At 35.6% G+C, this 17751-nt stretch overlaps 1 protein-coding gene across 1 annotated transcript in view; it reads left to right on the top strand.

Annotated features, from left to right (window-relative positions):
• Positions 1–17751, top strand: part of ADAMTSL3 (ADAMTS like 3) — a 553515-nt gene that overhangs the window by 431892 nt on the left and 103872 nt on the right. The window contains exon 17 of the mRNA XM_051981175.1: positions 16672–16801. Within this exon, the coding sequence (XP_051837135.1) occupies positions 16672–16801 (130 nt within the window). The remainder of the gene's footprint in view (positions 1–16671; positions 16802–17751) is intronic.

Raw genomic sequence — 17751 nt, 5'->3', positions numbered from 1 at the left:
AATAAATGGTGTGGAGAAGTTGAGAACTTTAAGAATCTGTGTCTGGAATAAAGTCTCCACAAGACATTTAATTCAATTTACAATGCCTACTATGTATAACATGCTATGTGAGGAGCTAGGGATGTAAAAACAAATAAAAAAGTACCTGATCTCAAGGAGTTTAGGGAATAAGAAACTTAACAATGAACACCAGAAAGAACTAAACTTGCCTAGTAAATATGTATCATTTAGAATACCAGGCTAGAATATATGAAAACCTGAAAGCACATATGATCTATAAAGTGGTCATATGAATTCAAATTTACACAATTCAAAATTATAAAATAAAGTATGTTAACTGGGTCCAGCCCAATCTTTTTTCTTTCTCTTTTCATCATTTTCTGAAGATATTTCTCAAGTTGTCTTTATTCCTAAGACTTGTATTATTGAAATGAACTATCATATTTCAATATACTAAATTTAACCATTCCATACAACTGCAAATTTTTAAAGAGATTAATGCTTTGGAAACATTGGAAAATTCAAGTGCTCCTACAATCCCATGGGTCCCTAGATCTTAGTCAGATCTTAAACACAACTACTTATCAATGAGGAAAAATAACATCTTAGACATTCCTACATTAAAATAAATTTTAAAATAATATACATTATTATACACTTCTCTGCAAACTTCTCTGTTAACTGCTTGTCTTTTAATGCTTCATACTTACCAATTGAACAGGTCCTTTTCCCCCTTTTCTCTGTTAAACTCTAATATAACAATTAGAATTTCTGTCAATTTAGAATCACCCTTAAAAGGGCAGTTAGAAGCTGTTACTTTTAATGTTCATAACATTCAATACATAGAACTGCATAGCTCATCAGTCTAGCTATCTGGTCCATAAGGACCATTAGTATTCACCCAGATGCGGTGTTGACCTATCAGAACAGAGCTCATAGCAAACTTCTCAAGTTGACTTTGGACAAGGGAAACCATAACTAGCCAGCTCTTCCTATATAGAGAGCAGTTGAAATATCCTATTTCTTTATTTCCTTCTCAGATCAGAGAGGATAGGAAAGGGCAACATGTACTTTTGAGCACCTTCACCAGATAGTATCATATAGCTGACATCTTCTCCAAGTTGTCCACTCTGGTTTCTTCAAACTACTCTAACAAACTGGTTTTCCAACTCTCAGCTGTTTCTTTCATCTTCACTTCTTCTGTTCCTTTCTTCCATTTCTTGCTTCATCCCCCTATTTCTTTTTCCTCTCATACTTTTCAGTGTATTAAATCAAAATCTCCTGGCTCACTTTTCACCAAATGTTTTCTTTGAAAGTTTCTCCATATTCTTATATGTGTGATTTATAAAGTTTTATCTTCTTTTGAGACCCTGAATAGGTTTAGTAGATAGAACACCAGGCTAGAATATGTGAAAACCTGAGTTCCAATTCTGCCTCAAGTGTATAATAGCTGTGTAAATTTGGAAAAATTATTTAATTACTGCCTTAATTTCTTCTTCTGTAAAATTGTTATAATAATTACAATTATCTTCAAGAGTGTTGTCAAGCTAAAATGAGACAATATATCAAATACTTTGCAAGTCTTAAGGTGTCATCTATTAGTTATTATTTTTGTTATAATAAAACAGTGCTATGCAAATAAGCTGAGGAACTATAATGTTTGGAGACAAAACATTGTCTCCAGGGAATAGTTGGCTTTAGATGTCTACCATTATTCTGTGGGTAATATGTGAATGTGAATTTGGAGTGGACACTCCATACCTGAGACAAGTTCTTCCTTATTCTGCCACTTTGTCAAAATATTGTTGATTGTCTTTTTCCACTCCATCTTTGATACAGATGTCAAACTGTCAAACAGGTCTGACCTTGTTGACCTATCTACTCAAACCTGTCAGCCTAATCTTTAAAGCCCTCCACATTCTGACTCCCACCCACCTGCCCAAACCTATTCAATTTTACTCCCTTCACACACTCTCTTCTCTGTTGTAGTCAAACTGTCTTGATAACCCTTCCCTGCACACCACATGTCACCTCCTGCATCTGTGTTCAAAATGTACCTCTTCTTACTGGGGACCTTACAAAGTGGTCCCTCCTGTATAGGAGAAAACTTCTTTCTCAGTTTAGGTGTCCTTACCTCACCTCACATAAGTTCCCTCAGCTAATAAGTACCCATCCAGATGATGGGCGTAGCCTCCTTAGGAGTCTGGGACCTGTGCCACATGGACTGGCTTGTGGACCTGGCTAGGGCATACTTGTAGAAACTGCTCCATCAACCCCATATCCAAGATTGCCTTGGCCCTAGTCATCTCCTTGCAGCCATTTCCTTACTGATTCCTCTAGGCTCCTGACCCTTTCACATTCTGTCTCACTGGGAGCTGCTACATGGTCCTAAGGCCAGCTTTTCCACAAGAAGCTTCTTCCTTCAATTGAAACTTATCAAGGAGTATGGTAGAGTATGGGTATCTCTATACTATAGGAGCAGAGCTCTATACCAATGTGGAAGCCCATTGCAGGTAATTTATAAATTCCTAAGGAGAGGGACTTGGCCCTGAGATCCTTCTTTCCTTTACATTCCTGTAGCACTTCATCTGCATCACATATAAAACTGCCATGTATTTTTCTTCATATTTGTAAATGTCTCATCACTTCTGTATTTTAAGGAGAAGACTGCTTTACTCTTCCTCTTCGTGCTATAAGACATCTAATAAAGTGTTCACTATTTAATGGGTGCTTTTACTTGTAGAATAAATTAATAATAACTTTAAAACTTTTTATTTTAGAGAATCCATTAGGCTAGTCAGATTTAGAGCTAAAAGGAACCTTAAAAATCTTTTCTTAATGATTTTAATGATAAAATAATTAATGAATTTAAAAAAAAATTTACAGATAAGAAATTTGGGGTTCAAAAGATCAAGTGACTTGGCAAGAATTGTATGCATAGCAAGTAACAAAACAAGTATTTGAAATCCCATTTTCTTGCTCTTTATCTTATATTTTCACAATAAAAAAAATTCAGAAATTAGAGCCCAGGTAGTTTAAAGAAGGACTTAAAGTTAACATGATTAGTCTTATAAAACTATAGACAGGGTTCTATTTTTATTCAGCTCCCAAATTTTTTAATGTTTTATGTTTTAATTGTAGAAAAATCTGAATAAGAAATTATTCTTCTTTGAAGACCCTCTTTGCATTTTAAGTGCTACCAAACTTGTAAAAATTATTAGATCCATGTAGAGAGAGGAGGGATATCTACTTAGGTCCTTCACTCTTTTTTTTAATTCCCTTCTGTTCTAAGAAGTCAGATGGAACACTGCTCTGGGACTCAGTAAATGTGGGTTCTAGTGGGCCATGTAACTAGACAATCGCTTGATCTTAGTGGGTCTAAATTTCTTCATTTATAAAATGAGAATAATAAAGCCTATATTGTTCAGTTTACATGGTTATTTGTGAGGCAAGGGCTTTGTAAATTATAAAGTTCTATTTAAACATGATTTATTATTAGTTTAATTACGAATCATTTAGAGATTACTAGGTACACAGTTGTACACTAAATCATGGCTCTTGTTAGGGCAAAATACACACACACACACACACACATACACATACATACACACACACACACACATGTATGCATACCACTCAGCTCTTTGCAGACCCAGTCAAAACAATTTTACAACAGATCCTTTCCTGAAATAAACACTCGGATTATGGTTCCCATTGATGCTAATGAGAATTCTGGCATCCAGGATGTGGTACATCCTGTCTGACTGTTAAGCACATTACATGCAAACATTTAATATGTTTGAAACAACATGATTAAGTCGTGTCAGACTAATGGAAGATTGCAGCCTGATTTTGAAGGATACCAGATATTGAAGACAATTTTAATAAATTGCAATGAGAATTTCCCAAAAATTACAGGGATCTCATAGAGGCTTCCCAGGACCACAGGATAATATACACATTCAAAGTGGTGCACCTGCAATAATGAGTAGTATGGAGGGCAAGCCTACTTATGCTTTGTGATGTTTAAACTAGTCTCTTGCCTTTGGGGCAAGAAGCAATTAATGATATTAATACAAAGAATAGGGAAGAAGATTTTGTGGAAAGAGCATTAATTCTCAGGAAGAATCCAAGTTTTATTATTTTATTATGTAAATTACTTTAATTCCTTAGCTTCCATATGCTTTGAAATGAAGGGGCCAGACTAACTCTGTAGCATTGTTTCCAGGGTTAAATTCTAAGGTCCTATCCATATGGTCAAGTATCATGTATGTTAGAGAAAAGGGAAAATAATAATAATGCTTAAACATTCCCTAAGATACTTTAAACTAGGAAGGAAAGATGGCATAATGGAATGATCTCTAGACTTAAAATTAGGAAATCTTCCTTTTAATTCTGGCTGTATCATTTACTCACTCTGTGACCTTGAACAAATTAGTTAGCCCCTCTAGATTCCATTTTCCTCCTCTCTAAAATGAAGGGGATATCTCAGGTCACTTCCAGTTATGACATTCTGTGTATTCATTCTACGAATGAATAAACATTCATAATGAATACATGAATGAAAAGGATTTATTAATACCTGACTGTGCACAGAGCTATGCAAAATGCTGGCAATATAAGTAGAAAAAGAGAAACTATATCTGCTTTCAAGAAGCTCACCTGAATTAGGAAGACAACCACATAGGAGATTTCAACTGCAAGTTAGGTGGCAATCCCAATGGAAATCTCTTCTTTAATGTCATTCCCACTAAAAGAAACATATCCATTTCTAACTTTGAGCCATTTGACAGCACCAATGGCAAAAACTCTTTAGTGTCTGTAGCTGCAGCATAGAGGAGGCTTCAGTGGTTGTAGAAATTGTTTCCAGGAAGCTCTCCACAGGTATTGATGACAAAGGGGCTTATGATGGGGGTGGAGATGACTACCATGCTCTTGGGTTTGCCTCTTTGTCAGTAGCAATTGTACAGTGGGTGGTGGTGGTGGTGGTGGTGGTGGTAGCAAGGAGATTCACCCATGATAGCAGCAGGGATTAGACTGTGAGTAGAGTTGGTGAGGTGGGGGTGAATCTTCCTGTTCCCTCACCAGAGGCAGCTGATGGCAAAGTGCTTGTCTGTTGTCAGGAATACTTGAGTTCAAATCTGAACTCAAACACTAGTGACCCTGAACAAGTTTCTTAACCTTAGTTTGCCTCATTTCCTCTGAGACATTTATTTAAAAAAAGAACCTATAGCATAGCATGTCACATAGTGAGTAGGTGGATCTATATAAATGATTATTCCTTTTCTTTCTTTCCCCTTCTCTCTCTCTTCCTTTCCCCTACTAATCCTGGGGTCAGAATCCTGCCTCCATTGAAGCAACTTACACCTTTGGGTGTAAGTTGGTCAGCCTACTTTAGTGATAGCTGACTTTTTCCTCACTGGAATTATTTTTGTGGATGATGGTTTGGGGTAGATGGGCTAGAAGCAAGATTGGTAGGGAAGGAAGAAAGAGTTATTCCCAACACCAAGAATCTAAGACTTACCTGCCCAAAATGGCAATTAGAAATTAGCATCATGAACCTGAGAAGCCATTTTCTGTGCCCCAAATGAACTGTTGTGTTAATAAACCGCAGTAGTTATTGAGTCAACCATAAATCAAGGTTTTAAGCTCTTTGTGGTTATGAGGTTTGTTACGTTCCAAATGTCATGATCTTTAACTCAGTCAACAAATATTTATTAAGTCCTGACTTTATTCCAGGTATTATGCTAAGTACTGGGGATCTAATAGGGGAGATTACAAGAAATATACAGAGTAAATTCTTAGATGTCACAATGAGAAAATGTTATGGTTAGAGAGGTCCCATAAAGTCCCCATAAGACTGACTTGATAGGCAGAGCTGCTAAGGAAAAATCTCTATAGAGCAAAAGTGTCAGGTCAAGACAGGAAAAATAGAAGGGAAATAGAAACAGAGGAAGTTGCCCTGCCCATTGCAGGTAATTGCAGAAGAGACTCAACCTGCCCACTGAGTATCCAATGAAAGAAAAAGCCTCTTGGGAACTGCTTTCTACAATAATAAAACTGGAATTGTTTTTTTCTCACCACTATTTTAGAGGCTATAAAAAGTTGATCCATGCAGGACTCTGTACAGCTGTTAATTCAAAGCACTTGTCTTTTCCCATCTGTATAAGGAGACTTATTTTTCAGCTATTAAGGACAGCTAGGTGGTGCAATGGCTAGAGCACTGGGGCTGAAGTCAGGAAGACTTGAATTGAAATCTGGCCTCAGAGGCTTACTAACTTTGTGACTCTGGGAAAAGCACTTAACCTCTGTCTTAGTTTCCTCACCCGAAGAATGGGCATAATAATTGTACCTACTTCCCTGGATAGTTGTGATGAACAAATGGGATAATATTTATAAAGTGTTTAGTACAATGCCTGGAATATAATAATGCTCTATAAATGTTACATTAGACTTGAAAATCATTCAGAGCCCTAAATCTGAAGGAATTTTTGCCCACAACTGTCTGCATGTGTCTTCCTGGATGGTTTTTCCTTGGGGTATAGGCCAGATAGTGTATCCCTATGGGCCAGATTATTCTCTGGCCTTTTTTTGTGGAAAAAAAGAGAGAATAAAGGAGCAGCTAGATGGCACAGTAGATAGAGCACTGGCCCTGAAGTCAGGAAGACCTGAGTTCAAATCCAGCCTCAGACACTTAATACTTCCTAGCTGGGTGACCCTGGGCAAGTCACTTAACTCTAATAGCCTCAACCAAAATAAATAAATAAACAAAAACAAACAAATAAAAGAGAGAATGAAAATGCTTTATTTGGGCATTTTCTGAATGTATGTATCTGTTGGTTTGAAAGAAATGTCAGGGACTGCTTTGAGCTGACTGATTTCCTGAGGCAGAAGCAGTGATAAAAATATCCTTTAGCTTCCATTAAGAGGCATTGGTAAAGTGTTTTCTGAAGTTTCCTCAGGAAAAAGAGTAATCAGCATAAAAAGAATAATGAACTAATTTAGCTGAGAACTAAAAAGTAATCAAGGCCAATAAAGAAGAAAATTGAAGGCATAATAACCATGGACTAAAATCAACCTGGGGATCTGTTTATTCCAATTTTATACACAATTCTAATAAGCTTGATTAGTCCCACAGATTTGAAATAGATGATTAGAATGGAGGAAGAGAAAAGGGAGGATATACAAACAGACAGAAAATTTATATGTATATGCAAATATACATATGTATATGTATAGTGTGGTATAGAGGATTTTTTGTCAGAAGCCCAGAGTTGAGATCCTGATTTTGCAACCTCTATGACTTAGTAAAATTAATTTATCCTTTACAGGCTTCAATTTCCTCATCTATTAGATGAGAGTTGAACTAAAAGACCTTCTAAGAGCTATTTACTTTTAAATCTGTGAACCTATAGAGCTCAATAATTTCTGAAGTTATTCCTTATATTTATAGTGATCAAGTAGTGGTTAAATAATGTCCAGTGTAGTCTATGTAAAAAATCAAGAAAGCATATGATACCATTTACAAAATTGAATATAATAATTAAATTTTATTTTTTTAATGTTTAGCTATTTGAGACCTTAACTGTATAGAATAGTAATTCCTTAAGAGTTTGGGATAGGTGAGGTTTAATTGTATTTTCTAAGGATGTCTAGTTAAAAATCAAAATATAAATAAAAATACATTCATGTATGCATGTGCGCCTATAGATATATATGTTGTGTCCAGCTTTCTCTTGTCCCTACGCCAGGGTGATTAAAATATTGTATCCTGCTTTCTAGAGCCCCCAAGTTGGGATGACAAAATGTACTGTGCTTTCTAGAGCCCCCATGCCGGGGTGGTTAAAACATACTGTCTTAGTGGAGAAGTGATGAGGTGAGACTCCTGAGGATGGTGCAAATATGGAGTCCATTTATTCCAAATTCTCTCCCCCTTATATGCCCTCATACTCTTATATGACCCCAGCACATTACACGTGCACTAAGTATATACTGCACATGAACAACTTGCTATTGTACATAGTTTGCAACCTGATATCATCTGCTTCAATCACAGCACAGATTATCAACACACTCTGACTTCTCAGAAAGGCCAAGAGCCCTTAGGGGAGATGGGGAGCCAAACCAGACATTGCTAGCAGGTTCCCTCTGGGCTGAAGGGTTTTATATCTCACCCAGAGTTCCCCTACTGTCTGTGACCCTCTACATGTTCACCTATACATACACATATAAACTTTTACATAAAAAAAATCCAACTAGCTAAGGAAGAATATTTATAGACTTTGAAGATGAAAAGGGGAAATTTTATATCTGAAAGCAGGAAGCAGAATTAGTATATTATGACAATATTTATTCTTGTATTTCAGATTGATCAGTTTCTATTAAAGGTTCATAATTAACTAGTATTTTAGCACTATGAATTGCTATCATCAAGCATAGAAAATTACTAGTGAAGGCAACAGGAGCATAACAGAAAGTCAGAAAAAAGAATTGGCCTTTGTAAATATATATACATAAAATCTGCCCTTTTAACCATTAGTTCATTGAAAACTGGGCTACAACGTAATAAGTGTTTATTTTTTTTAAATACCACATCATAAAAAATTATCTTGACTCTTTCATGTGAAACTGAATACCTGTTTATATTTCAAAATGTATTCTTATTCTTAAAGGTTTTACCCAAGAATTTCCAACAATTTTGTTGTAATTCCTATGTTTAAAATTTTTATCTTTTTCATTAATTGAATTCATTCATTCTGCAGGCATTTCTCAGTAGTGAGGTACTGAGATATCTCAAACAAAAACAAAAATTAAACAGTTCTTGCCTTTGAAGGAACCTCCAGTTCACTGAGAAATAAACTTCTTATATTTGCATATATATTCATATACACATATCTAGATACATGTATAGATATATATATAAGTAGCCATACATGTATATTTTAATCTGTATGAATATACATATATAAACACACATTTGTGTGTCTCTGTGTATATCTATCTATCTATCTTTATATCCAGCTATGAAATTAACAGTACTTAGCATTGAATTAGTTATGAAGTTTGAGGGGAAGCGACAAATGGACAAGGACTTAGAGTTATGAACCTAAGTGACTGGAAGATGATGGTTCCTTTGCTAGAAATAGGGAAGTTCAAATGAGAAGTAGTTTTAGGAGAAAAAGTAATGAGTCCTGTTTCGTGCATTTTGTGTTTGAGATGTCATGCAGATGAAAATATCAGAGATTCGGTTTGAGACATAGCTCAGGAAAAAAAAACTACACAAAAGTACTTTTGGAAGGCACATCCAACACTTTGCAGAGATGAGACTTTGAGCATAAACCATGACACTGCAGTGGCAAATTTCTGCCATGTTTTGGTTAGCTTCAGTACTTACTTTTTTCCTTTTTTTCTTCTTTTTCAAATTCTTTATCCTAAAGTATTGGAGAAGAAGAAGGCTATATTGATCCTTATACTTATAAAAATAGAAGTTTTTTTTAGTTGTCAGATATTTCATGGAAGTAACTCTGGATTCAATAAGGTTAATTTAGCAGAAAATAACTTCTAGAAAGTTTTGCTGTTTTGTAAAGACTAATAGTGCACAGTCTATAGTACCAGGGGTCCTCAAACTTTTTAAATAGGGGGCCAGTTCACTGTCCCTCAGCCTGTTGGAGGGTTGGACTATAGTAAAAACAAAAACTTTGTTTTGTGGGCCTTTAAATAAAGAAACTTCATAGCCCTGGGTGAGGGGGATAATCGTCCCCAGCTGCCGCATCTGGCCCGCGGGATGTAGTTTGAGGACCCCTGAATAGACTGAGTTTATTGTACAAGAACCCAACTTAGCCATGTACAGAGATTCTCAGCATTAAGTTAGGAGAAGATGAATTTTTGGTCAAGGTGATCTGGAAGTGGTATAGAAAATCGCAAGCTGTCCTATTCAGGACCTTTCTATTTGCCCAGTGGTGACAGATTATTGGGAAAAGAAGGAGAGGGTGCTAAAAAATCACATAATTTGGTATTGTCAATATATATAAAATTAACTATTAATTCTCAATACATGCATCCTTTATCTAATGAATACTGAGTGGATACATGACTAGGAAAACTGAGCCATATTCCTATTGATATTTTCACTATAAATGAAACCAAGAATCATAAAAGTTGTGGCCAAATAGAATATCAGTTTATAGGTTCTTCCCAAGAGAAGCTCAATAAAGATTTTTGTTAAATTAGATTCATTATGTGCAGCCAAAAGAAACAAGAAGCATCCTTTCATGGAATACTTGATCATTTCTCTTTGCAGTGGCTATTTTAAGTAAGTATAGTTAAGATAATTGCAGCATACATGCCAACATCTGTTGCAGAACATAAATATATAGGGAAAATCTATTTTTGCAATTTGATGAGATCCTCTACGTTAAGTCAATATTTACTCTGATTCCTAGTGACTTCAGTCTGAAGGTAGACACAGGGGAGCATGTTGGAAGACTATGTTGGAAAATATAATTCCAGATCAAAGATTTAAAGAGGCTACAGGCTTGTAGACTGCTCAGAAACCTCACATCTGTAGATCACAAATACTTTCTTCAAAAAAGGAGCTCAAGGTTCCAGAAATGGAGAGATCTCTAAACAATATCATAAAAACCAAAATCTATTGTATCTTGATAGGAATTAGTTAGTTATGTATGATCTGGGAATCATTTTCTTGTTGCTATGTAGTCAGACATAGTTAGAGAAAATAAACACTAAATTAAAAGAAAAGATAAAGATGAGAAGACATTTTATGATTTCAGTGCTCCAACTCAACCTTTTTCAGCAATTTGTTTATTCTGAAAGATGGAAAATATGTCAAAGTAAATATTTTAAATCTCTCACTATTTTTAGAAGAGTTTAGCTGATAGAAAATAACCTCCATAACAAAGAGGTCAAAAGACCCCAGAAACCACATTAGCCAATAAATACTTCTGAATATCCTTGGTAAGCAAAGCAACATGAAAGCCAAGAGAAACATCACTTTAGGGTATAAATTGATTTGTAAAACATTATAGAGACGAATGACTTAAAAATATGAAAAGCAGAACAAGGATTTATGAACTAAGCTAGATTATGCTAAAAGCATTCACAGATGATTATAAAAGGAGAAAAATAAATAAATATGAAATGGAACAGATTAATTGACATTTTTAAGACAATATGTTCTCATCAACAGTAAATGCGAAGCCTTTCCACTTCATTTCTACCTCCTTGGTATCCAATGTGCTACATGTGGAAGTTAAAATGATAAATGTGAAATCAAAAATGGAAAGTACAAATGGACTGCATGAAATACACACAAAATAAATTAGTGCTGACAGAAACACAATTTAAAAGGTATTTAAGATCAATGTTTCAATTATATTTCAAAAAAGATAAGTGTAGCAAAAGAATAGAATAGATTAAGAATGGTACTGTGACCAACTTTTAGCAGCGGGAGGATGATAGGATGATCAGCTGTTCAAGTACTCCTATTTGCTTTTCACCCTACTATTAACTTATTGTCCAGATGTGCTTCCTGATATAAACTCTACTTCACTCCAAGAAGTAGTATCAAAGAATTCAAAAATTCTCTTTATCCTTTTATTAGTGACAAGCCCCCAATTAGAGACAGTGATTCTGGCAAAACACTTCAATGTATTTCTGTGTCTTTTCTCTGGGGATGTATCCCTTTCAGTTGCTTCCTCCCACCTGTATTTCTCATAAGTACATCAAAAGTAGCAAAGGCCTGTGGCTACCACAGTTTATAGACAAAATAAATGTCTAAAACAAAGAAAGCCTTTCCCTATGTTCAATGGGAAAGGTTTCTGTCTTCCATGAGAAAGCCTAAGGGAAGAATGGAGATACAAGATTGTCTATAATCTGTCAAGCAACAAAGCAATTTTAACAATGATGAAAAGTGCCTTAAGAATAAGGTGATAAGTATGTGATGTGGGGGACTATTCAATAAACCATGGAGACAGATTGCTTCAGACAGCTACTCTGGAACTTTGACCTTTGAGAGCTCTGGAAACTGTGTAAGTCTCCTAAATTCCTTGATAGGGAATTTTTAAAGAAGGTCCTTTATTTCATCTAGGAGAACAGCATTTTTTTTCAACTCCAAAGCTAAAACAAAATCACTATTATTTCAATACACACATACACACATACATGTGTGTATACACATAACATATATGTGCACGTGTGTATACACACAACATGTGTATATTCCTACTTATGTGTATATACAGTTATTTTTCAGTCATGTCCAACTCTACATGACTCCATTTGGGTTTTTCTTAACAAAGATACTGGAGTGGTTGGCCATTTCCTTCTCCAGCTCATTTTACAGATGAGGAAACCAAGGCAAAGGAAGCTATTTGATTTGCCAGAGTAACATAGCTGGTATGTGTCTGAGACTACATTTGAACTCAGGAAAAAGAACCTTACTGACTCTAGACCTAGCATTCTATCTTCTGAACCAAGTAAGCTGACATAATCATACACACACACACATACACACGCAAACAAACATACATACATCATACATGCATGTTGGACTATATAACCTTTGTATCTGGAAGCAAATCCAAATTGTATATGTGTGTATACACACATGCATATGTATAACTAGTTATATACGTAATATAAACATGTGTATATACAGATACATGTGTGTTCATAGCTATGATAGCTCATTATATATGCACAAATATATAAGTATAGCATTTCATATTTCCAGATACAAAGATTACATTGTTCAATTTGTCCTAAGTATAGCAAACTGTTGGAATCCTTATAAACTGCTAACTAATTAGAGTTGATCTAATCTTACAAGAAGATTTTGGCCAGAACCTGAAACAAGGTACTAAGTAGAACTAATTAGTACAATGCTTGTGTTTACACCTTTGTGTTCACACCTCCCTTAAAGCTCTTTGGGCCAGAGAGCACTATGGGAGAAAACCCATAATCCCATTCTCTCAGAAGATTCACATATAAGGCCAATGAGGAGAGAGAGTTATTCCAGAATACATTTTCCACTTGGCTGGCTGGTCGCAGAGGAGAGTTCAGCTGGACTGGAGAGGAGCAACTCTGGTGCAGACAGAGAGCACTTTGGGAGAATTCAGCGGAATTATGCCACAAGCCCTCTCTCCGAGGCAAGGCAGAATATATTCCACTTGGCTGGCTGGTGGCAGACGAAGAGTTTTCAGAGGATAAAGCTACGAGTGGAGAGTTCAGTGGACAACCAGATTCATCTTCATCTCACACCACTGTAGTTGGTGGCTGGGCTCCTGCACTTCCCCCACTGAGACCAAGCTGGTCTGAAAGACTCACCAGAAAGCTAGCCGAGCCCCAAGTGAAGGAGACAAGAGATTCATTCCATCTCTGTGCTGGTTGGAGGCTAAAGGACAAAACCCTTGGATTTGGAGACATTCGGAGAGCTCTAAGCTAAACCGGCTGTGTATTGAGAAAAACAAGAACTCCAACATTTGAATTCCCAACAGCAAACTCCATTAATTGGAATTAACTAAAAGCAAATCCTTTCTTGGATTACAAAATAATATAGAATGCCATATAGAAATGTAACAAAAGATACTTTATTTATCAGAATGTCTCAGCAACTGATACTGCTGGTTCCCTCCTCTGTACCCAGAAGATTTAAAATTTAGGTAGTATTCAGAGAAGCCAGGATTGGTTGTAGATAGATAGTAAAAGAGTAATTTCAGACCTGTCCATGGATAATAAAGCAATAGCTTCAGACTTGTCCATTGATCGCTTAGTTTTCAGCTCCTAGAAGATAAACAAGGTAGTGAGAACAAAAACCTTGAGATGGGACAAGGAATATCATCATGTGTGAAAAGGAGCAAGTAGTCCTGGACCTCAGAGTGTGAGGAGAGCAGCAATGTGTAAGCAAATGAAAAAGTTTCCCCTTTAAGTTCTCACTTTAAAACTCCACCCATCTGGAGCAGAGGAAAGCCTTAGAGGAGCTATCTACTATGGAATGGCTGGTCACCATTTTAACTAGAGACTCACATATGTATCACTGACTGCTTTTGTTTTAGAAGACAGATGATTTCTAGGGTCTAGCATTCTTCATCTCAGATAATATGAGCAGTGACTCCAACTTCAAATACTTACTAGCTGTATGACCCTAGTCAAGTCACTTAATTGTACTGGCCTCCATTTCCTCATCTGTAAAATTAACTGAGGAAGGAAATAGCAAACAACTCTATTATCTTTCCCAAGAGAACTCCAAATGGTCTTTTAAAAAGAGATGGACATGACTGAAAAATGACTGAATGACAATCTTCACATTTACACAGTTGACTGGGAGAATTGTCCCTATTATTCAGTACAGAAATTAATTTCACTGAATGGAACAAATCACAAACTTAAATGCTCTCTTGTAACTATACATCTCCTCTTGATGTTTTTAGATTTCTTGATGTACAAGATTCCATGATGGATAGAGTGATGATGATAATTCCAACAATCCTGTAATATAAACAAAAAATGAAGCCTCACATCGGGGAAAGACACATGCTCACCATAAATATTTACCACTTTCATAGAGGATGTTCTGGCCAAAATCATTGAATCACAGAGGAGTTTCCTCTTGATTGAATTTTTCATCTGCTCCTATTTGCAAGTGATAGCATGCCATTTGAATCAATCTCTTTCACACTACAGGATATTTTAAATGAGGTCTATGCTCACTTAAAAGAGATAGGCCTAAGAGTTAATTTTATGTTATAAATCTTCTACTTTTTCCCAACTAGTCACAGAAGACTAGTCCACTTCCTCATGAAGGTGGACCCTGAGGTTGAATTTGATTTGGGCCAATATTTTAATCGAATTTTTAAGTCATAAAGCTCTTTAAAAATCTGACATAATAAGAGCTAATTTAGGAAAGAGACAGAGACAGAGAGACACAGAGACAGAGTCAGAGAGACAGTGAAAGAGCGAGAGGGACAGAGAAAGAGAGAGAGAGAAAGACAGAAATAGAGGCAGAGAGAGAAAGAGAACATCTATAACTATAACATCTATATACTAAAAACCAAGGAGATGAAGAACACCTTGTTAAGGTGTTAAACTTTCTGGGCCTCAATGTCCTTCTCTGTAAAGTGAAGGAGTTGGATTAGATTGCCTCTTAGGTTTTTTCTAACTTTCCTTCCAATTCTCTGACTATGATCCTATGAACATACTCAACACATGATGAAATGCAACCATATAATGCCTATTAATGGACATGGATAGATAGTGAGATGGAACCAGGATTAGAGATGGAGATTAGAATGGATCCCAAACTCTATTTGAACTTTTCTGATGAAGTTTCTCTCAGTTTTAAAACTCTCTTAACTGCCTTGTGCTCTTATTTATGGTGTAAATATATCTGTGCCCTTAATTAATCTACTCTGGTTTATTTTAACACCTTAGACACAGTAGACATTAAACAATGTTTTTTTTAATTTATATGTGTTGTTGTATCAACTCCTATTCAACCAGTTTTCTGTCTGAATCATAAACTCTGTACTCACTTCTGTTTCTTTTACATATTTCCAAAGACCCTAGTATTTATCAACCATACATAGACAGTTGGTTATCTGGAACAATAAAGCTTTTACTGTTTAATAAATTGAATGCAAAAGTTTACTATTTCCACAACTTTTTCTTTGCCAGCCAAAATACAGTCATTAGATCTGGGAAATACTGTTTTATTTTCTCTTTACTCTAGTCTATAATTTACTTCTTATGTTTTAGGCCAGGATTTAAATTCCAGTCATTCAGGATTTTGTTTTTTTTAACCTCAAATGAAAAGTATGTTTGTAAAAGTTCATATTTAAGTCAGGAGAAGCTAATGAAATAAAACTGCAAACAGTAATTAAAAGTGCAATAACATGTAATTTATAATCAAATTTGATGTGGCATAATTTAAATATATAAATGCAGTATGTTCTACACTTTTCCATTTCATATCATAGTATTTGTACTAATGAACAAGGAACACTGTTGTCCCAATCTCTTCCTGTATAAGTCTGACCCAACTTAAATATCATTTTCTCCATTAGATCTTTATTGATGTTTTCATTTGGAAATACTTCCTCAGATCCAGCATTGTAGTTATACTTGTCTTATTTGCTAAACATGTTCATTTTGTATTATAGTTATTTGTACATATGTTATATCACCTCATTTAGATTAGAAGTTTTTAAGCATTTTTGTGTAGTGAACCTTTTTGGAAATCTAGTGAATTCTATAAACCTTTTCTCAGAAAAAATAATTTAAATGCACAAAATAAAGTAAATGGGATTAGAAATAAAATCAATTAATTGAAATATAGCTATCAAAATTTTAAAAATTCATGGACTCCACATTAGGAAGCCCTGTTCCAGTTGGTGAGTTCTGTGACCACAAATTCTTCCTATTATTTTTAGTATTCTCCAGAGTCTACATCTAGTAGGCACTTAATAAATATTTTCTTTTATTGACATTTTTTCACTACTAAGTAGATGCAGAAATATAGCTTCATCCTGATCTGTTAAGTTAATTGATAAAACTTCATTCTTGAAGGTTAATTTTCATTCTGTCTAATTTCAACTTTTTTCCACACCAAATTCCTTTATCTCATTTGTGGTTTGGGTATTTTTTTTTTAAAACTAGGCAAACGAGAAGCCATAGCTCGATGTCTACACATCCAGACCCAGCAAGCTGTCAACGATACACTGTGTGACCTAGCCCATCGTCCCCCTGCAATGACTCAGGGTTGCAACACCGATCCCTGTCCTCCAAGGTATGTATAGCACCTGGTACTCTTGGGACTCATATGTCTGGGCCTTAATCTTTTGCTGTCATCAGCACTCAGAAGCTTCTACAATCAGAAGTAATGGAGCTGGGGTTTGGGTGCCAACATACAAAAGCCAGGACACAGTCTCACTGAGAAAGCCAGGCCAGTCTGACTGTTTTACTCTGTAGTCTAGGGTCTTGTGCTGCCTGTTTGCCATATTGACACCTAGAATTAACTGAAAGGTATGGTGAACACTTAAAGTCAGCTTTTTGTACTATATTTAAGGAGCTACACAGGACACAAAATACTTTTTATACTTGGTTTATGTTTACCCCTATATCAGATAGAGGTAAACAGGGCATATCTGAAATAAAATGCTAAAACCCATGAAATGTATGTCCAGTTTCTCTTTGTGCTCCTCCCCTCTCTCCTTTGAAAGCAATATCTTCTTTACTTTCAACCCTTTGAGGCTTCCTTTACTTTCCTGTTCTCTAATCCCACATCCTGTTAAAACAAGAACAACTCTGATGTTGTAGCTTTTAATTTGAAGCTCATGCATATACCTACTGGCTCTCCCATTGTTAATTCAGTAAATGACTTTCTCTACTGCTACAGGAATTTTAGCCATCATTGAACAGATAGAGAGGGGAAGCATTTCTTTGGACAAAGGATCTTTCTTCTGATCTTAAAATCATAATCTCTGCCTAAATCCAATCTCAAGGGTTGCCTACCTTAGTGAATTTAGGGAGCATGGGTAGTGGGAAGAGTTGGGTAAGAAGGAAAGGAAGGATCCCTTCATTCCATCCCATCATAAAATTATCATTCCCAATTATATAATCTCTTCAAGACACCTCAGAACTACCAAGAATTCTTTCCTAAATTCAACTTTGAAAAAGCTCAAAAAAATTTATTTAGATATGTTAGGGAGTGAAGTCTTTTATCTATATTCTTTCTGA

This window comes from Antechinus flavipes, chromosome 2 (genome assembly GCF_016432865.1).
Source record: "Antechinus flavipes isolate AdamAnt ecotype Samford, QLD, Australia chromosome 2, AdamAnt_v2, whole genome shotgun sequence".
Taxonomy (NCBI): Eukaryota; Metazoa; Chordata; class Mammalia; order Dasyuromorphia; family Dasyuridae; genus Antechinus; species Antechinus flavipes.
The sequence above is the reverse complement of the archived record's forward strand: the minus strand, read 5'-3'. Positions and strand labels throughout refer to the sequence as shown.